Here is a 22,064-nt window from a genome sequence, read left to right on the forward strand (position 1 = left end):
TTTCTATTAAGCCTTTTTAAGCAATATTCTGAAATCTAAAATAAATAAAACAAATGGGCGGATGGAAACCTAGCTTGTGTTGCCAGATATTCTTACAAAATCAGTTCCTGAAAATGCTGCAAAATATGTTAAAATTGTGGGGGTTTTTTTTCTTGGCATTCATCTTCCTACTATGTCACTTCGCACTGTCACTGATTTGATTTCCGCTGACAAAAGCTCAAAATTATCCAGTTTTCCCCACAATTAAAGCTCACAGGTGCTAACGTTGTCTTAACTAATGCTCAACACACACAAATCTGTTAAAATCTCAAAAAAAAAGTACTCTAGGGTTTCTTCAACCTTTAACACCGTCATTCTTTTAAAAATATTTCTCAAGGATATTTTCCCTTCATTATTTCCCATTATATTTTTCTTCTGGGGAAAGATCTTTTTTTCTTTTTCTACAATATTTTGTTTTCTTATCGTAAAAAAATTAAGCATTAAGCATTTTTTTTAATCCAATGTTCCAAAATACACATAAGAATAGGTGGATGGAAACATGGATGGTGTTGCCAGATATTCTTATAAAATCAAACAAAACAAATTCCTGAAAATGCACCAAGTTCAAATCGTTTTTCAGGCAGTATACAGAGTCATTAATCCCAATCTTTTCCAGGATATTAATAGCCTTTTTACTTTATTAACACTGTTATTTTAAGCATTGTGTCCTTAAATTGTTTTTTATTACTTAAAAAAAAAAAAAAAAACAAGGTCTGGCAACATGAGTTTCACTGAACACCTCAGAATGACATGAAATGGTTCTAAATGAAAGCAGCAGCAGAAAGTGTTGTTTATTTCTCTCTGCAGTGGATGTAAATACTTTGTGTTCTGTTTGTCAGGGTCGTGCTGTCCTCCACACCGCCCTGAGGAACCGCTCCAACACTCCCATCATGGTGGACGGAAAAGACGTGATGCCAGAGGTGAACCGAGTCCTGGAGCAGATGAAGAGCTTCTGCCATGTGGGTGAACACGACTGTACAATAGATATGTGCTCTTATTCAATAACTCAATATATTGTGTTAATGAACATGCACAATATTGATATCATGGGTCAAATACAGTGACTACATACATTATTTAATCGTTTAGATCAGAAGAATATTCAGATTATTGTGTTTTGCTGGTTGTACATCACTGCAGAGAGTGCTTGAGGATTTATTATGTGATATGTTTTCAATCATTAAGATTCAAGGGGTGGCCCACAGTGTATTTTTAAGGCTTGGTTGTGTTTATGAGGTGCAAAGCGATTGTGTGTTTGTTTCACTTGTAAAAAAAAAATCATGTTATTGTTTCATATATCGTACTTTGATATATATATATATATATATATATATATATATATATAGTTGAAGTTAGAATTATTAGACCCCCCCCCCCCTTTTTTTTATTTTATTTATTTATTTTTTATAAATATTTATGAATATTTTAAATATGAATTTTTAGCTAAATTGTTAGCGGTGCCAAACAGCATTTCCCTTTGTTTACATCCTTGTTTACATCCTTGCTTCAACATACCACTAACACTAGAAACTGTGCCTGTAGTTAATCAAGTTTATCGAATAAAAACACTTGCAGGTCGTGGCTCGCAATCCACAGCTTCGTCTGAACTGGGAGAGATTCTGGAAGTTCTCCTTTGTCAAATGCTAGCTATATATTTTGTAGAATTCTCTATTACACGATTAGATTAATCTGCAAGCACTTCTCTCTTTGTGTCGTGTCCTTTGAGAGCCCAAATACAGAAACAGAAGAAGCTCTGTGGAAATAGCAGCGTTTGGACGCCATTTTAGCTTTCTCTACTAATACATTGCAGCGCTTGTAGGCCACACCTCTTCACTCCACAGGGTATATGTGCGTGGTGTATGCGTGTAAGCTGAAGCGTTTGTGATCTCACTAGCCCCGATGAATTTTTTTGTAGTCCCCAATCTTTCTTTGCTGTAGGCCTTGCTAAAGCTAACTCTGTAAAAGCCAATGTCTCCTTTTGCATTGCACTCGGAGCGTCTTCCATTCAGAGATGTTGTTTATGTTCACACGGCTACATTACACATCAACTAAAGTGTAACATGATATCGTAGTGGACCACCCCTTTAAACGTTATCAGGCCTCTAGCATTGAAAATTCGGTTAACATTTACAGGCCTTTTGTTAGATTTTTAGGTAAATTAATGAACGTTAACAATGTAATACCTATTTATTATATTAGTTCATGTAAATTTGTTAGTTCCTAATAATTCGTTAGAAATTTGGAACTGTTTTATGAAATGGAGTTAGTGAATACATTTCTTTTTATTAACTCTAACATATAACTCTCTCTAATTGTTGATTTTCATGCGTTAACTATAGTTAACTAATGAGACTTTATTGTAAAATGTTCCCTATTTTGCTTCGTCATTCATTAGCGCTTTCAAAACATTTATTTACTCTGAATATGTTTATACTATAAAGCAATACACTGAGTTTTTTGTTTTGTTATTACACCTGTTATAGTCATATTACTTTATCAGCAGTAATCTGATAAATAAAGTTGTGTGTTTATGTGCAGAAAGTGCGCAGTGGCGCATGGAAAGGCTTCAGTGGGAAAAGCATCACTGATGTGGTGAACATCGGCATTGGAGGATCAGACCTGGTGAGTTTCCTAAAAGACATCAGAACCGACCCATAACACAATCTGATAGTCTCTGAGGTCACCAGCTGTTGAATTATTAGAAAATGATGCACACCTGAGACAGCGCAGTGGCTGTTACACGTTGAGAGTGCTCTATTTTCTAATAATTCAATGGTCAGGAGTGCATTATTCCACTTATATTATAGTTCCCACAGCTAAAGCCACTGTTTTGATGTTGTATTTCAGACATTTTCAGGGTTTTGTCCTCGAACTGCTCTTGTGTGTAGCACTAGTTTCTTCCACATCCCATCCAAAGCCTTCTGTTGTGTTTTTGATGTTTCTTTTCTGTTGCAGGTGTGAAATAATCGTGATATGAAGCTGTAATGCTTGCATCAATATAGCGTAGTTATTCCCAGGTAGCAAAGAGTTCTGGACCAGATGTGGCATAAAGCTGGCACAGCAGGCGTTCATCTGGCACTGGGTTTGGAAGATGTGCCGTCTTTAAGGCGGCACACATGATTCGGGCCAGATGTAAAATGTAATATTTGGCCCAGGTGTTAAAAATTGATATGTGGGCCACGTAAGTCTTGACCCACATTTAAAATACGTTAAAATAATGTTTGAGTACAGGAAGAAAAAAAAAAATCTTCCAATCAGGTCGCTTTGAGAAAAAGCTCAGCCCATAGTGTGCCTAAAGTGCAATGCTTCATGGGTTTATCAAGTTCAGTGCAATCATGACACACCAACCTATCTGGCCCAGTTTTGAGTTATTAACTTGGACTATATCTGGGTCAAGTCTCAACCAAGTTTGGCCCTTGTCTGGAAGCCAGACTTGGTCCAGTCATGTACTGTAATTCACTGTGGCATGTGGGCCAAGCAAAAGCTGATTGCGTGTTGAGTAACCCTTTTACCGTTAGTTTGCTATACGCTTATTTCACGCGGCCGCCATTTTAAAGAACCAAAGCGAGGCTGTGGTGGGAAGAAACGCGGAAGTATAGGACCAGCACTGTAAACATTGCAGTGACATGCTGTGGACTACAAACCTCCAGCTGTTGCCGAGATTTCAATACAGATATGGTGTAAACATCACTTTAATATCAGTCAGTACGTTTCATTTAAACAATTAAAAGCAATTTAGCATCAAACAACATCACAAGCTCTGTAAGAGTAATATGCTCAAGTGTCCTCCTAGGCTTCAGTTCATGGCAGCAGGTAAACAGAGGGGACGCTTCCCTGCTTCAGCCTATGTAACTTGGTGAGCGATAAACACTGCAGTCCTCTGTAGCACACCCTCGTGTTGTCCCGGTACTGAAGTTTTAAAACAGTCTAATTCCCGCTTAAGTTAAAATTGAAGCGCCGCTGATCGCGGATGACTCGACTGATCTTCACGGCTGCTTCGCGATCCAGTCTCCATGTATCTTGTGTTTGCACTCAGTTTACCGCTCTTCACCCAGTGCAAACACAGATACACGGAGACTGGAGCGCAAGCGCGAAACAGCCATAAGGATCAGTAGAGTCATCAAGCAGATCGCTCGGCTGTGTTTGTGCTCAGTAAACAGCGGAGGGTGAACTGATGACCTTCTCGGCCAATCACAAGCATATCTGTTGAGCACGTGAACACAATGGCCAATCAGCGCTGTTTTAAGAAAGCCATCAACAGTGCTTTAAATGTTAGCGGGAAATTGACAAATTTTCTTTTAATTCAGTATCATGACGAGTCTAATATAGTGAAAGAATCAGTTCATTAACTTGAGTTTGATAAATGGCATCTAAAACGTGTGTTTGGGAAAGAAAACGTTAGCTAACTAGTGCCGTTTCCCTTAACTTAGCTGAAAATGAGCTCTGATATCCCTTTATATTTTCACCATTCATTCAGAACGGACCTTCGGGTCACTCAGAAGGCGGTGAAATGATAAATTTGTGTCTCTTTCTATTCGCTGATAAGATATACAGCCAAGTACACAACGTTCTAATGTAACTCCCAACCATACTTCCGGGTTTCTTCCCACCGCAGCCTCGATTTCACTTTTAAAAATGGCGGCCGCGTGAAATCAGTCTATGAGGGTATGATGTGCTCAAATAAAGCCCCGCCTCCTACTTAACATTCAGTCATAAGTACATCAACACACTGAAATGAAAGACTTCACACATGTGAAAAGACAGAAAGAGAGCGTGTGTGAAACTGTTTGTGCTGTTCTTCAGGGTCCTCTGATGGTGACTGAAGCGCTGAAGCCGTACTCTAAAGGAGGACCCAATGTCTGGTTCGTCTCTAATATTGACGGCACACACATGGCCAAAACCCTCGCCCAGCTCAACGCCGAGACCACACTCTTCATCATCGCATCCAAGGTAAAGGAACAGACAACATGCTGAAACTACTGTACTTTTAATTTGCCTGGATATATGCAACACTTCATATTCCACCATCTAAATTATGGGTTGATTAAAAAGAGACCCGAAGTCTGTCCTGTAAAAACTGAACTAAAATGGCTGCATCAATCGGTAATTGTGTTTTTTTTTTGTGCTAGAAATTTTACAAATGACCAAATTATATTTAAAGTAAAAATAATGGCCCACTTGAATATTTATCACTTTAACTTCCTGTAAGAATTATTTTTCTGGACTAATTAATTTGGTTAATTATGTGTTTCTGTCACATCTCAACCAGGCTCTTATGATGCCACTAAACCTATTATAAAAGTTTGAAATTCTTCATGTAACTGGGGATATCTGGTGATAATCATGTTGAGCATTTACAGAGGGATTTTTTCATATATAATTTGCCTCTTCATCCATAAATGAATCAAATATATCTCAAACAAAACCGTGCTTGTGTTTTTAGTCTTAATTCCTTCATGTTTTTGTATTCTTTGCAGACGTTCACCACGCAGGAGACCATCACTAACGCAGAGACGGCCAGAGAATGGTTTCTGCAGGCCGCGAAAGACGTGAGTCCTACATAAATTGTTGAATTTTATTAGCCAATTTTTTTACAATGCAGTTTTGTCAGGTCAAACTCTAAAAACTGCAGATGTTTCAGCTTAAATTTGGGTAATAAATATAGACGTTTGTTTTTGTGCAATTTTGTTTTATTTGTTTTTATTTATTTTTTAATGTTTATTTTTATTTTTTTATTATAATTTTTTAATTATATTTCAATTTTTTAATATTTTGTTTTTGTTTTATTCATTTTTATTTAGTTTATTTTCATTTATTAATTAATTTTGTTTTATTTTATTTAATTGCTTTAATATTTGAATGTTTATTTTTATTTATTTTTTTATTTTTATGTTTATTTAATGTATATATTTTTAAATGTTTTTATTTATTCATTCACTTTTATTTATCATTTATGTAATTATTTTTATTTATTTTATTTATTTTTTCGTTTTTTTGTTATTATTAATTTATTAATTAGTTTTGTTTTTATTTTATTTATTTGTTTAATTGTTATTTTTATTTATTTTTTATTATTTTATTTTTATTTATTTTTATTTTTAATTATTTTGATGTTTGTTTGTTTTGTTTATTCATTTTTATTTAGTTAATTATTATAATTTTTTTAAATCAAATAATTTATTTATTTAGTAATTTTTTTTTGTTTGTTTTTGTTATTTAATTAATTACTTTAGTTATATTTATTTATTCCAGCCAAACAAAAAGAAATAAGACTTTCTCCAGAAGAAAATCCTGTGAAAAATGTCCTTGCTCTGTTAAACAGCACTTTATATGGATATTTAAAAACAGTTCTAATTTTACAAGAGGGCTAATAATTTTGTCTTGAGCTGTATAACATTAATAGCCAACCAAAGTCAGTCCTCCTGTAAAGAGCTTAATAATTTAAAGCATCAGATGTCCACTCTTATGATCAACAGAACATTATAATCCGTTGATATATGCACACTGATAATGTATATTTTTATTTCAGAAATCTGCTGTGGCCAAACATTTTGTGGCTCTTTCCACAAACGCAGTGAGTACAGCAGCGTAACTTCATATATCTCTTAAGTACAGTTGTATCAGTGAGAAACGTACATTAATTTCTGTCTCCCATCATCAGCCGAAAGTGAAGGAGTTCGGCATCGACACCAACAACATGTTTGAGTTTTGGGATGTGAGTATGTGCCACGGAGCAATTACCAGGACGAACTAAATGCATGACTGCCTGAAATATTGACTGCTCTGCATATTGCTTAATTAGATTCTCTATTAGTGTTGATTAATGCTGATGTTTCAGTGGGTCGGCGGGCGTTATTCTCTGTGGTCTGCTATCGGTTTGTCCATCGCTCTGCACATCGGTACGTCTGCTGTGGGAAAAGTTCTCAAATATGCTTTGTTGTTCCTCAGAAGTGACATGAAAAACTGATATACAGTCAAGCCTGAAATCGTTCATACCCCTGGCTTATTCTGGCTGTTACTTTTACCCAGCAAGGTTTTCATTTGTTTATTTTGACCAGAAATGACACAGACTTCCACTAAAAGATGGTAATATGATGTTCAAGAGGCACTATTGTGGGGAAATAATATTGCTCTGCTTTTATTTACAGTTGAACAAAAAATATAAGTCAGAATTTGCCAGGGCTATGAATAATTTCACACCCCTGAAAATTAATTAATTAATTAATTTATTTATTTATTTACTTGTATTTTTATTTATATATATTTTTTGTTTATTTGTATTATTTATAAACTTTATTTATTTGTATTTTTTATTTATTTTTTTATTTATTTTATTTATATATTTGTATTTATTCATTTATTTATTTTAATTAATTTAATTATATTGTATTGTATATTTTTTATATATGTTTTTATTAGTATTTTTTTGTATATATTTTATTTTGTATTTTTATATATATTTTTTATTTGTTTGGTATTTTTATTTATATATTTGTATTTATTCATTTATTTAATTAAACTTACTTTATTGACTATTTGTATTTATATTTATATATCTGTATTTATTTATGTTTATTTGTTTTTATTTAAATATGCATTTGTTTTATTTACTTATTTATTTGCAGTTTTATTTATTTTTATTTGTTAGTAAATAATAAATTTATTAATGGCTGCATGTGTAGTATATAAATGCAGCCAAAATATATATTTATGCATTATTTTTTATTTTACTGTACGTTTCTGGCCTAACTTGCCAGAGAGTATTGCCTAACAAAGCAGAGTAATGCTTTACTCCAGTTTTTCTCTTGTTTCTAGTTAAAATATTTACAAACTCTTAAATCGAGAAGCATTTTCTAGACCAGTAAATAATATTGTCATGTTTTCAAAAACAGTAAGTCAAAATTAAGTGAATTTTTCCTTTATAAATTTATTTAATTAATAATATGCCAATAGGGTAAGCTAAATATTATTGTTTTCGCTTTGAATTATTATTTTTATGCAGATTATTATTATTATTATTATTAAAGAAAAAACTCACTTAATTTTGATATTATTTCTGAAATCAAGACTATATTTGTTACTGGTCTGTAAAATGCTTCTTGATTTTAAGAGCATGTAGATATTCGGACTAGAAACGAGACAAACTCTTAAGTAAGAAAAGCATTTCTGCAGTGTATAGCTGCATCTTGCACTAATAAACTAATGTGTTTGCATGCTGTAAATAATGCAGTCGCTTTATTTATTGTCGTCTTGCAGGTTTCGACAATTTTGAGCAGCTTCTGTCCGGTGCTCACTGGATGGTAAGCATAATTTAGCATACTACAGTACAAGCATTACTTTACATTGCACATTTCACACTGTTGCCATGCAAGCTTACGAACTGAATTTTGTAATGTGATGTATATTATTTGCAGGAAAAACACCATTTTTTTGTGTTCATAAATATCACTTGACAAATTATCAATAAAAATGGGAAATTTTGGCACACATCACAGTTTTTTCCTCCATAAAAGAAACCTGAGAAAACAAACTAGTTTTTCCAAATTGTTAACACTTTCTAACCATTATAATCACCATAAATTAAATACAAGCTGTGAGTAACGTTTCTTGCTCTTTCTCTCAGGATAACCACTTCCGCTCGGCCCCTCTGGAGCAGAACGCTCCTGTCATTCTGGCTCTGCTCGGCGTCTGGTACGTCAACTTCTTCCAGGCCGAGACGCACGCGCTGCTGCCCTACGATCAGTACATGCATCGCTTTGCTGCATACTTCCAGCAGGTCAGAAATCTCCTCAGGTCTTTGGACATTAACTTCTGAATGCATGATTATCCAAACAGGTCTTGATAGAAGTTCACGTTGTTTCTGCAAATGAAATATAACACTGAAAACATGATTGAAATATTTTTCCAGTTGGCTAGATATTAATCAATAATCATTTAAACAACTTTTACCGAAGCCTCTTCACTTGATGGTTGGTCTTGCGCATCAGCCATGTTTGTAGTTTTTTTTTACACTTTTTACGTGAGATTGTAGTTTTAATCAAAATGTATTGTGAGGCATATTAGCAGTTAAAGTACGGACGCTTCTACACTTCCAAAACCATCCGAAAACCTTTGGCGTACTCTTTTTCGACATAATACGGTTTGGGACAAACTAATTATTTTTTCGAATACTATTTAGGACGGATGGTATGCGAATTGGGACGCAGCAAATGATAACTAGTGATGACGATTTGAAGCTTTTCAGCCAATTTCTCCTGGCTTCATTTGCTCACAATACCACCTGGTGGCCAAAGAGTGTAAATCAAGCAGATGTGTTACTGATGTACTGATCACTGTAAGTCCTGAATAATTTAGAAAAATAAATTTCCACACAGACTACTCTGTGAATGTAATGTTTGTTTTCTGGTGCTGTGTGATTCTTGTATAACATAATGATATGTGATGTGGTGCGATGTGGAATGAGTTTATTTGCTTGCAATGAAAATGGCAAATTTCTGTTTGTTGGGAGGGAGGAGTGGTGACTATGTTGTTGTTGTTGTTGTTTTTATTATTATTATTATTATTATTATTATTATTACAGTTGTTGTTGTTGTTGTTGTTTATTATTATTATTATTATTATTATTATTATTATTATTATTAGTCTTATTATAATTGTTGTTGTTGTTGTTGTTGTTAGTCTCATTATAATAGTTGTTGTTGTTTATTATTATTATTAGTCATATTATAGTTGTTGTTGTTGTTGTTAGTCTTATTATAATAGTTATTATTTTTTGTTGTTGTTGTTACTATTGTTGTTGTTGTTGTTGTTGTTGTTAGTCTTATTATAATAGTTGTTGTTATTAGTCTCATTATAATAGTTGTTGTTGATGTTGTTGTTTATTATTTTTGTTATTAGTCTTGTTGTTGTTGTTGTTGTTGTTGTTGTTTTTATTATTATTATTATTATTATTATTATTATTACAGTTGTTGTTGTTGTTGTTGTTTATTATTATTATTATTATTATTATTATTATTATTATTAGTCTTATTATAATTGTTGTTGTTGTTGTTGTTGTTAGTCTCATTATAATAGTTGTTGTTGTTTATTATTATTATTAGTCATATTATAGTTGTTGTTGTTGTTGTTGTTAGTCTTATTATAATAGTTATTATTTTTTGTTGTTGTTGTTACTATTGTTGTTGTTGTTGTTGTTGTTGTTAGTCTTATTATAATAGTTGTTGTTGTTGTTGTTGTTGTTGTTGTTGTTAGTCTTATTGTAATAGTTGTTGTTGTTGTTAGTCTTATTATAATAGTTGTTGTTGTTAGTCTTATTATAATAGTTGTTGTTGTTGTTGTTGTTAGTCTTATTATAATAGTTGTTGTTGTTGTTGTTGTTAGTCTTATTATAATTGTTGTTGTTGTTGTTGTTGTTGTTGTTGTTGTTAGTCTTATTATAATAGTAGTTGTTGTTGTTGTTGTTGTTGTTAGTCTCATTATAATAGTTGTTGTTTATTATTATTATTATTATTATTAGTCATATTATAGTTGTTGTTGTTGTTGTTGTTGTTGTTGTTGTTGTTAGTCTTATTATAATAGTTATTATTTTTTGTTGTTGTTGTTGTTAATATTGTTGTTATTAGTCTCATTATAATAGTTGTTGTTGTTATTGTTGTTGTTGTTGTTGTTAGTCTTATTATAATAGTTATTATTTTTTGTTGTTGTTGTTAATATTGTTGTTATTAGTCTCATTATAATAGTTGTTGTTGTTATTGTTGTTGTTGTTGTTGTTGTTGTTGTTGTTGTTGTTGTTAGTCTTATTATAATAGTTGTTGTTGTTAGTCTTATTATAATAGTTGTTGTTGTTGTTGTTGTTGTTGTTAGTCTTATTATAATAGTTGTTGTTGTTGTTGTTGTTAGTCTTATTATAATAGTTGTTGTTGTTGTTGTTGTTAGTCTTATTATAATAGTTGTTGTTGTTGTTGTTGTTAGTCTTATTATAATTGTTGTTGTTGTTAGTCTCATTATAATAGTTGTTGTTTATTATTATTATTATTATTAGTCATATTATAGTTGTTGTTGTTGTTGTTGTTGTTGTTGTTGTTGTTGTTGTTAGTCTTATTATAATAGTTATTATTTTTTGTTGTTGTTGTTAATATTGTTGTTATTAGTCTCATTATAATAGTTGTTGTTGTTATTGTTGTTGTTGTTGTTGTTGTTAGTCTTATTATAATAGTTATTATTTTTTGTTGTTGTTGTTAATATTGTTGTTATTAGTCTCATTATAATAGTTGTTGTTGTTGTTGTTGTTGTTGTTGTTGTTGTTAGTCTTATTATAATTGTTGTTGTTGTTGTTGTTGGTCTTCTTATAATTGTTGTTGTTGTTGTTGTTGTTGTTGTTGTTGTTGTTGTTGTTGTTAGTCTCATTATAATAGTAGTTGTTGATGTTGTTGTTTATTATTGTTGTTGTTGTTGTTGTTGTTAGTCTTATTATAATAGTTGTTGTTATTAGTCTCATTATAATAGTTGTTGTTGATGTTGTTGTTTATTATTTTTGTTATTAGTCTTGTTGTTGTTGTTGTTGTTGTTGTTAGTCTTATTATAATAGTTGTTGTTGTTGTTAGTCTTATAATAGTTGTTGTTATTAGTCTTATAGTTGTTGTTGGTATTGTTGTTGTTATTAGTCTCATTATAGTTGTTGTTGCTATTGTTGTTGTTATTAGTCTCATTATTGTTGTTGTTGTTGTTGTTGTTGTTATTAGTCTTATTATTATTATTATTATTATTATTATTATTATTATTATTATTATAAAACTGAAACGTTTTAAAAGGCTGGGCTTAAAAGGCAGAGGGCAGTAAATGCACTTGTGTAACTCCAGCAGAGGATGTCACTGGTGTTACCACATTTTAAAACTATGTTAAAAAAGGTACTTTTGGCAACACTCGTTTAATAAATCCAATCAAAATCCAATCAAAGTTTTGACAGTAAGTTGAGTTTGTTGGTGGTCTTTCAGGGAGACATGGAGTCCAACGGGAAGTACATCACCAAGTCCGGCACTCGTGTGAATTACCACACTGGACCCATCGTTTGGGGAGAACCAGGAACCAATGGACAGCACGCTTTCTACCAGCTCATTCATCAGGGTCTGTGATGCCAAATCTCATTATATAATCGTCATGTTAATGTCCATTTGAAAGAAATCACTACCATTATGAAAATAGACATAAGCAGGTTGTACAGACAAGAAGTCGAATTAGCCATTCGGGACTTACCCACTCATATTTAGTGAGAGGAGAAACTATAAATATATTTGTACCGGAATGTTTATTTGAAGCTTTACTAGAGAGATTTTAATGCAGAAAATATGTAAAGGCATTTGTTTAATAAAAAAAGGTGGATCCTGGTGTAATTTTAGAATATTTATCACTTAATAAATGTAAAGATATTACTTTTACCTTTTGTTATCAGTCTTGTTTTCATCTGTATGTATTTGTATGATGTTTGTTAATCAAGATACTGTTATGTTTCTAAGTCATGTATTGTAGTATTTCTCAACCATGTTCCTGGAGGACCACAAGGGCTGTTTCTCAATTCCAAGAACGCAGAGAACGGACTTGCGTTCTTGTGGAGACCGGTCTTGCCAGGTGTCCTCGGAAGAACGAACTCTGGAGACCGCGAGAACAGAGAACGCGTCCTGTGAGAAATGGGATGCTGCGTTCTTCCTGATGGTCACATGACCTCCGCGCGTTTTAAATGGAAAATTATTTAAACATTACAGCATATATACAACGATTTGATTTTTCCCCTTTCCAAAATATATACTATACATAAAAACATTATAGATAGACGTTGCACAATATAAATAAAGCAGATTTTAATACGAATTTCAGCAAATAGACACCCTTAATGTGTTTATTCCTTTATTAAGATGTCCATGTTTACTTTTACCGTCTCATTTAGGGAAACTCCTGAGGTAAATAAGTGATTATCTCTGAACTTTAATTATAAATCTATATAAAATGCTGCGCTTCCCACCTCCAGTCGCAATGACTTCTAGAGCGAGTTCGGTGCTCAAGTCTGCATATCAAGAACACATCCGGGAACTTTCACGCATCCTCTGTTCTTGCTGTGAGTATTGGAACTGAACTTTGGCAGCTGATGCGGACGCAAGACCGCTGAAGAACGCATATTGAGAAACAGCCAAGCTCTGCACGTCTGCTTAACCAAACACACCTGATTCAGATCATCAGCTCATGAGCAGAGACTAAAAGACCTGTGATGGGCAAAGGAGATCTCCAAAACGTGCAGAGTTGATGGTCCTCCAGGAACGGGATTGAGAAACACTGATGTATTAAAAGTAGATTACCCATGTCGGCATGAATATAGCCAATGCTGATGATGTGGCATTGATTTATTAATTGATTGATTTAATTAATTACGCCCATTTGCACTGCATTAATGATGATCTGTTTCTCTGCAGGCACTCGCTTGATTCCTGCTGACTTCCTCATTCCTGCGCAGAGCCAGCATCCTATCAGAGATAATCTGCATCATAAGGTAGAGTCTGTGCTATCTGGATGTTTATTCATGATGCAGGGTTTCCACAGGTTGGAGAATTTCTGGAATGTGATTGCATTTTAGACATTGAAAGATGTCATTTTGTTTGTTTTTTATTACGTCCGTCTCATCAACTGGCAATCCTTTAAAAGGGACCTATCATGCCTCTTTTCACAAGATGTAAAATAAGTCTCTGATGTCTCTAGAGTGTGTGTGTGAAGTTTCAGCTCAAAATACCACACTTATAATGCTTTCTAACTCTGAAACTGACCCTTTTAAGCTTTGATCCTAATTTTGGTGACTGTCGCTTTAAATTCAAATGAGATTGTGCTCTTTTCAGAAGAGGGCGGAGCTATAGATGCCTGTGCATCAGCATAGTGGCAGATTCAAAAACAAGATTAACATCATTGCTAATGAGGGAGAGATGGTCACTAGTGGGCGGGGCTTTCCCCGTCTAATGACATCATACAAAGGCAGAATGTCAATCAAAGTGTTCCTGCAGACTGTTTTAATCAAGTCTGATTATAAACAATACAATTAGTACATTTTATTATAAAATTATGCTTGTATTCACACACTGTTGCCGCACAACTCCATTTAAACCTCTTATGAAAGTGATTTTTGCATAATAGCTCCCCTTTAAAGTGAAAATCATGATGATAGTTGAGTCACGTTATGCTGCTTTCATCTTCTGAATCCTGCAGATCCTGATGGCGAATTTCCTGGCACAAACAGAAGCTCTGATGAGGGGAAAGACTTCTGATGAGGCTAAGAAGGAGCTCCAGGCTTCTGGGATGTCTGGTGATGCGCTGGAGAAACTCCTGCCTCATAAAGTGAGTGGCTCTTTATTTGACACCTCTTTGGAGGGGAGACTTTTTAATGCCGATGGACTGGTGGTTAGTGGACCAGCCTTGATATTTCGTTGATGTAGTGTTGTCACGATACTGGAATTCAATACCAATCAATACTGAAATGCTAAAAACGTTCATTTCCAGCTAAAATTTGAGCGCTGCTGAGTGCATTCGGTTGGAATATTCAGCCAGTTCCATCCATGTTCAATAAAGATCAGTCAAAACGTCAAAAATATTAGTAATATTTATTAGATACAAGTGATTAATTTGATTCACTGAATTCTGGTATCTGCAATGCAAGAATTACATTCAGGAAAATTACAATGTTCATTCCCTGACTACAGCTTTTGTACGCAGCTGATATTAACAGATGGAGTTGAGTGGAGTCATTCTCCAGTCCTCCATTGGCCGCACCCATACATACATCTCCTTTTTCTACGAATTCTCTGCACAACGTTGAAAGCATAAGACGTCTCAACTGCAAATATTCTGTGTTCAGTTTCAAGTCATCTCTGCTCACAGGAAGTTTCCTTTTCCCATCAGCTTTTAAACCGCGCTGATTTGCCATTGTGTTCACATGCTCAACAGAAATGACTGTGATTTGGCTGTGAAGGTCATCAGTTCACCGAACTCACCGCTGTTTACTAAATGTAACCATAGATAGAGGGATACTGGAGCGTTTTAGTCACGTCGATCAGCTGGTTTGTCTATAAGCTGACATATGAGGGATCCGCTGATGAATCGTGGCTTTAAAACGCTCCAGTGTCCCTGTATCTGTGTTTACACTCAGTAAACAGCGGTGAGTTTGGTGAACTGATGACCTTCACGGCCAATCACAGTCATTTCTGTTGAGCATGTGAACGCAATGGCCAATCAGCGCTGTTTAAGAACGTGCTCAAATGTTAACGGGAGGGACGTATTTACAATTTCAATAACGACTGATCCTGAATTCCAGTATCGTGACAACCCTACTCTGAAATGCATTGTGAAATTGCTTGCTTGCTTTTTATAAACTGATGCATTTATTTATTTATTTTGAAGGTTTTCCAAGGAAACAAGCCAAGCAACTCTATCATCTTCAAGAAACTTACACCCTTCATGCTTGGTGCACTGGTTGGTAAGTATCAAACAAGTTATTCCAGTGCTTCCTTTTGTAAATGTACATTAATTTTGTAGTTCTCTTTCTTATGTAAAGGGATGCACTGATTTGTTTTGGCCACCAAAATAATCACTTTCAGCCAAAACGCTGTTAATTATGGCCCAAAACCGTTGACTAGCTTGTGAGGGCTGCAGTCAAAGTTCAAAATAGATCAGTATTGTGCTCTGTGAATATTACGTTCACCTACACATATACTTATCTATGCATGAACAGCATTTGCTAAGCAGAAATAACTTGTCCACAAGATTTTTCTATGTTGTATACTTGTTCCTGCTGCTTGCAATAGAGCTAATGTGTTGTCATGGCAACAGTGATGCCTCTAGACTCTTTCACTATCAATAAAAGATGGTTATTTGCTTATGATGTTGTTGTTGTTGTTGTTTATCACTTAAGTTCTAATTAAAATTCTTACAAAAAATACTTAACGGAATAATAAATAATTGATAGAAAGCATCTCTGTTTTGGGTTTTTGGCCAAATGCATCCAGAAGTTTTGATTTCTGTCCAGCGTTTTCATTCTGGTGGGTCCATACTGATGGACTGTATTTTGTGTTTCAGCGATGTATGAGCACAAGATCTTCGTGCAGGGTGTTATGTGGAATATCAACAGCTATGACCAGTGGGGGTGAGTCCAACTCTGAGAACTTGTTTAGGCCTGAATAATAAGATATGGAAATGTTAATTTGAAAATTTATTAATTTCCTTAATCATTCTGTGACGGGTGGAGATTCATTCTAGTAACGTGTTAGCAACATTCTGTTTTATGCTAGAAACATGCTAACAACGCAATTCTTTCTAGAAACGTGCAAACATCATGCTTTCGGTTTAGAAACATGATAAAAACATGCTATTTCATACAAAAAAACATGTTAACATGCTAATACATACTAGAAACATGCTAATTCATATTTGGAACATGCTAATAACACGCCAATTCATACTAAAATGTGTTAGAAAATTCGTTATTATAATGCCATTCTAGAAAATTATTCACACTAGAAACATGTTAGCAACATTATATTTCATACAAGAAACATGCTACCAACATAATTCATTCTAGAAGTGCGACAGCATCATGCTGTCATTCTAGAAACATGGTAAAACATGCCCTTTTATACAATAAACATGCTAATATACTAATTCATTCTAGAAACATGCTATTAACATGCTATTTTGATTAAAAACATGCTAACAACATGTTAATTCTCAGAAAGAAACATGCTATTTTGTACTAGAAATGTGCTAACAGCATGTTGATTCATTCGATAAACATAATGACATGTTATTTGGTACAAGAAACGTTAACATGCTAAATTGTACTAAAACATTCTAACAACATGCTCATTTCTTCTAGAAAAACATGCTAACACGTTAATGCAAATTACAAATGTGTTAGAACATGTAGTTATTATAATGCGAACATGTTAATTCAGTCTAAAAACATGTTAGCAACATTCTGTTCCATACAAGAAACATGCTACCAACACAATTCATTCTAGAAACGTGATAACATCATGCTGTCAGTCTAGATATATGGTAAAAACATGCCATTTCATTCAAGAAACATGCTAATAAATAAAAAGAAACATGCTAACACTAACAACATGCTAATTTATACAAGAAACATGTTAACATGCTAGTTCATACTAAAGCATGCTAATAACATGCTAATTCATTCTAGAAAAATGTTAACAAGCTATTTCATACAAGAAACATGTTAACATGCTAATTCACTCTTGAAACATGCTAATAACGTACTATTTTATACAAAATCATACTAACAACATGTCAATTCACAAAAGATACATGTTAACATGTTAAGTCATACTAGAATTGGGCTAACAACATGGTATTTCATACAAGAAACATTTTAACATGCTAATTTGTACTAGAAACATGCTAGCGATGTGGTAATTCAGTCTAAAAACATGCCATTTCATACAAGAAACATGCTAGTATACTAATTCATTCTAGAAACATGCTAATAATGTACTATTTTATACAAAAACATACTAGCAACATGTTAATTCATACAAGAAACATGCTAATTCATACTAAAAATGTGCTCATGAAGTGTTACCGTTAGAGAAATGTATGAAAGAGTTTGAGTTTTTGTGGGTGAGCTGTAACTTTAATAAGAGAGTATGATGTCATCCATCCCATCAGCGTTGAACTCGGCAAGCAACTGGCCAAGAAGATCGAACCCGAGCTGCAGGACGATGCGGAGGTTCATTCCCACGACTCCTCCACCAATGGACTCATTGGATTCTTCAAGAAGAACCGCTCTTAGATATTTTCCCAACCTGACCTCTGCTGACCCCCCTCATCCAATGAGATTAGAGAATTATGTATTAACGCTTGGCATAGTTCAGACGGGGAGCCGAGAGCAGGAGGATGAGCACTTTATGTCTGTCGTCATCTATAAGGCATGATGGTTTCGTGTGTGTTTGTGTGAGATTTCGACTGTATTCCTGTATCTGTGGACCAGTGTGGGACGATTCTGTCAGTATGCACCGCTCAATCTGCTGTAGATGGATCTTCATGTTCTCCTTTGGACCAACGAACCACAATAAATGTATTATTTGTCACGTTAGCTTGTCGCAATTTTCATTCTCTTTCAGAAAGGAATTAAAGGGTTCGTTCATACAAAAATGAAAATTCTACCATTGTTTATGTATCTTCTGTGTTCCTTTCGTCTGTTGAACATAATGGAAGATATACTGACAAATGCTGGTCATTGACTTGCATGGTATTTTTTTTTTTTCTACTATGTATGTCAATGGGGTGGCACGGTGGCCTCACAGCAAGAAGGTTGCTGGTTCGAGTCCTGGCTGGGCCAGTTGATCTATGCTTGAAACATGAGAAGTGGGCGGAAAACAATGTAGCTCCTCCCTCTTTAAAAAACAGCCAATAGCGTTTCGTCTTTGATCACAGCTCTGTTGGTGAGAGTGATTGAGCTCAAGTGCAGCAAATGAGAAAAAGGGGGCGGAGCATGTCAGACACTAGAGAGCATTTGATTAGTCGGAAGATTTGGTGAGACACTGAAGTATGAGCTGACGTGAATAAAACGGTTAATCTATTAAATCTGGATTTCACCATTTCCAGATGCGAAAAGCTCTCGGCTAAAAATGTTCCTTTATAAACCTATTTTTGTCGCATGTTAGCAGACCACTGTAATCCACACGTGAGTCCAGCTGCGCTCTCATAGCGGAGGAATTGAAAACAAAACCTTCATTACGGCACATTTATAAACGCAACACTGACGGCCCATGTCTCCAAACTATTCTTCTTCTTCCACTTGTTTTAATTACGGTTGGCAACACAACGTGGCGTCTCTCTGTCGTCTGAACACTGTAACAGGTTAAAACAGTCTTTGAAGCTACAGTATCATGCATATTAATTAAGTTGCACCTCATATGCGATAGAGCGCGCTGATTGGTTCGAATCCAAGTGAATTAATGCTGAAAGCTCAAAGACGTCACGTTGTACCCGCCAGTACAGACATCCAGTCTCCACGCTGGAATTCACGCAAGGATCTAAACGCCGTGACGCAGCTTCAAAATTTAATTTCAAAGCAGAAGAACGAATTTGCTTGAAATAACACAAAAACAACCAATTTTCCCTTTTCTGTGAAATGTGTCCGATTAGTGTTAATAGCAGCGTGGGACACGTATATGACTATCAACATCTCAAAAAAATGTCTTTTGGTGTTTTGTGACCATTTCAAGAGTTCCCACTTAGATATGCTTGGCGTTTAAAGCGGGTTTGGCATGCTGTCCCGGGAGAGAACCCTGAGCTCGGAGATATTTGAGCCCAGGGCTCCCGCCCAGTCAATAAGCAAATCAGGAGATCCGAGATCAGGTAGGTCTCGAGAGCTCCCCCTTTTAGAAAAGGGAGGAAAAGGAGGAGATGGTGTGGAAGGGGGAATTCTTCCAAACGAAGATAGAGCAGTAGGGAGAAAATGATCCATTTATAGTAAACTAGGATCACTCTGATTGGATTATTACTGATTACAGATGAGCGGCCAGACGTGCTCAATCATATCACCTGCTCCTCTCGAAATTAGTTTATGAAACTTGACTTAAGTGTCCTTTGCATGCCGTTTTTAGTGGATTCTTTGCCCTACTTTCTCTTTACTTTCTATCTATCTCTACAGTTTCTCTTTTTTTCCTTTCATGGAAAAACCAGTTACCTGCCACATTTGTTAGTGTTCCGTAAAGTGTGTATCCTCCTTTCATCAAGCTAGTTTGATTTGATCTGTATCAAACATGTCACTTAAAAAGCCCATCAAAAGTTGAAGGGAATCTTTTAACACTGAATTACCGAACCTGCAGCTGCTGCCTGAGTGAATGCTGTGTAGAAGTGTGTTGACCCCTCAAAGAAAAGGAATAATTTGATCAAAATAAGAGAGATCATTTAAAATGCATGCTGTTTTTGATTCAGTACAGTCCTGAGTAAAGTATAAAATGGATAAAAGATATTAACATCTACACTTCCTGACAAAAGTCTTGTCGCCTATCCAAGTTTTAGGATCAATAAATAATAACTTGACTTCTAGTTGATCATTTGGTATCAGAAGTGGCTTATATGAAAGGCAAAGGCCTCTAGATGAGGCTTATTTGACCAAAATAAATCATGCCTTGATTATTAATGATTTCATTAGGACAGTAAGGTATGACTTTGGTCTGGTCACTGAACCTTCAATAATGTCCAGTATAGAATATGTGCTCATGCTGCAGTGGAAACAGAATGAATATTGTGTCTGACTCCATCATGAGCTTGGAGGACTGCATCCATACATCTCTGACATGACTCAAATCATTGAGTCATTGGAATGGCAAAGAAAGCGTTCCTGCAGGACTCCCAGAGTTCATCAAGATTCTTTGGGTTCATCTTCAATGCCTCCTCCAACTTACCCTAGACATGCTCAATAATGTTCATTCTGGTGACTGGGCTGGCCAATCAACAGACGATTCAGTGGAAAAATCCACCTTCTGCCACTTTTCCAAATGATCAACTTGAAGTTATTGTTTGTTGCTCTCACAACTGGGATCAACAACCAGACTTTTGTCAGGCAGTGTCATTCATGCGGCAAAAAAATGGCTGAAATGATTAAAATAACTGTGCAAAAGTTTGTGAACCCCTTTGCTTTTGAATACTTTGTAATCTGTTTGTTTTTTGCTTATTGATGGTTCTTTGAGTTTCTTGTTTGTTCTGAACAGTTAATCTGCTGCAGTTTTTCTGAAAAATCCTGCAGATTCTTCATTTTCTGGCATCTTTTGCAGATCTGAACCGTTTCCAGCAAAGAGTATATGTCGGTGAGATCCAATTTTTCACAATGAGGACAACTAATGGACTCAATCGCGACTATTAAAAAAAGATTCAAACACACACTGATGCTTCAGAAGGAGAAACAATCTGAGTCAGGGGGGTGAAAACTTTTGCAATTGGAAGGAAAGTTGTACGAAATTTGTCTTCCCAGAAAAATGTAAGTACCTTCTGTTGCTTCTCAAGGAGATGGGAGAATATTTCAACAAAATAAGAAAACAGATTTGTCCTGGTCAAAAATGTTCACCCCCTTTATTATGTACTGCTGTAAGTCTTCCACCGGGATGATGAGATCCTGAGATGTGTTTTTTTTATTGTTATTTTTTTTTTATAAGCATGACGTGTGTCATCATGTACAACATATTCCTGGTCCGACTGTTTTTGTGTGTGTGCTGTTGTTTTTATTTCTGGAACATCTTATCAACCACAATCATGCGTTTGGGACAGTGCATAATCCGCATAATCTCCCCTTACCAGGCAGGTTTTGTTTGATCCTTATCATGTGTGTTGAGCTCAACCTTTACCACTGAATTGGCAAATCTGCTACTAGCACAACAACTGCTAACCTTCTTTCGTCTCTTTTTACACTTTAGCCAAAAGGATGTTAAAGTCGATTTAACTAATTATATTTTAATTACATCACAACATTGATGCTGTAAAAGGAACCACATGAAATTGAAAGTAGTCATAAAGCTCTTACCGAAGGTTCATTGCTGAAAACACTAGCTGTATAGCCTACACGGAAAGAACATAAATAAACGTATATGTTTTAATATAGGTTTTTAATATGTGAAAACAGCCAATTTTATATGTCTCATTTATTAAAAACCTATATCAAAACCTATGTTAAAACATAAGTTTATAGGTTCTTTCCATGTGGGGTACCTCATATTTTCTGGCATTAAATACAAAACGTTTATGGTGGAAGGTGCTATCTAAATTTATAATTGATAAAATGCTGTCTTTTTTACTGTATGTCTGTTTTGTTTTAACTAAGAAGTTGGAAAATGAAATTATGTTATCAATCTTTTGATTTACACCAAGTTTCATATCCATATAGTTGTAATTAGCAGTCAGAAACTTTTTTCCCCAGTGGTACTTAATGAACTAGATATTTATATAAATATCATTAAGGAAGGAGAACAAAAAAA

At 34.7% G+C, this 22,064-nt stretch overlaps 1 protein-coding gene across 1 annotated transcript in view; it reads left to right on the top strand.

Moving 5' to 3' along the window:
- gpia (glucose-6-phosphate isomerase a) overlaps positions 1 to 18,178 on the top strand; it is a 24,199-nt gene extending 6,021 nt beyond the window's left edge. Inside the window, exons 4-18 of the mRNA XM_056451830.1 lie at positions 879 to 998; positions 2,578 to 2,661; positions 4,843 to 4,989; positions 5,517 to 5,588; positions 6,569 to 6,613; positions 6,701 to 6,754; positions 6,878 to 6,938; positions 8,296 to 8,339; positions 8,663 to 8,815; positions 12,033 to 12,162; positions 13,500 to 13,576; positions 14,281 to 14,409; positions 15,469 to 15,544; positions 16,144 to 16,210; positions 17,752 to 18,178. Coding sequence (XP_056307805.1) covers positions 879 to 998; positions 2,578 to 2,661; positions 4,843 to 4,989; positions 5,517 to 5,588; positions 6,569 to 6,613; positions 6,701 to 6,754; positions 6,878 to 6,938; positions 8,296 to 8,339; positions 8,663 to 8,815; positions 12,033 to 12,162; positions 13,500 to 13,576; positions 14,281 to 14,409; positions 15,469 to 15,544; positions 16,144 to 16,210; positions 17,752 to 17,875 — 1,383 coding nt within the window. The 3' untranslated portion in view covers positions 17,876 to 18,178. The remainder of the gene's footprint in view (positions 1 to 878; positions 999 to 2,577; positions 2,662 to 4,842; positions 4,990 to 5,516; positions 5,589 to 6,568; positions 6,614 to 6,700; positions 6,755 to 6,877; positions 6,939 to 8,295; positions 8,340 to 8,662; positions 8,816 to 12,032; positions 12,163 to 13,499; positions 13,577 to 14,280; positions 14,410 to 15,468; positions 15,545 to 16,143; positions 16,211 to 17,751) is intronic.
- Positions 18,179 to 22,064: the final 3,886 nt, after the last annotated feature.

This window comes from Danio aesculapii, chromosome 25 (assembly GCF_903798145.1).
Source record: "Danio aesculapii chromosome 25, fDanAes4.1, whole genome shotgun sequence".
NCBI lineage: Eukaryota > Metazoa > Chordata > Actinopteri > Cypriniformes > Danionidae > Danio > Danio aesculapii.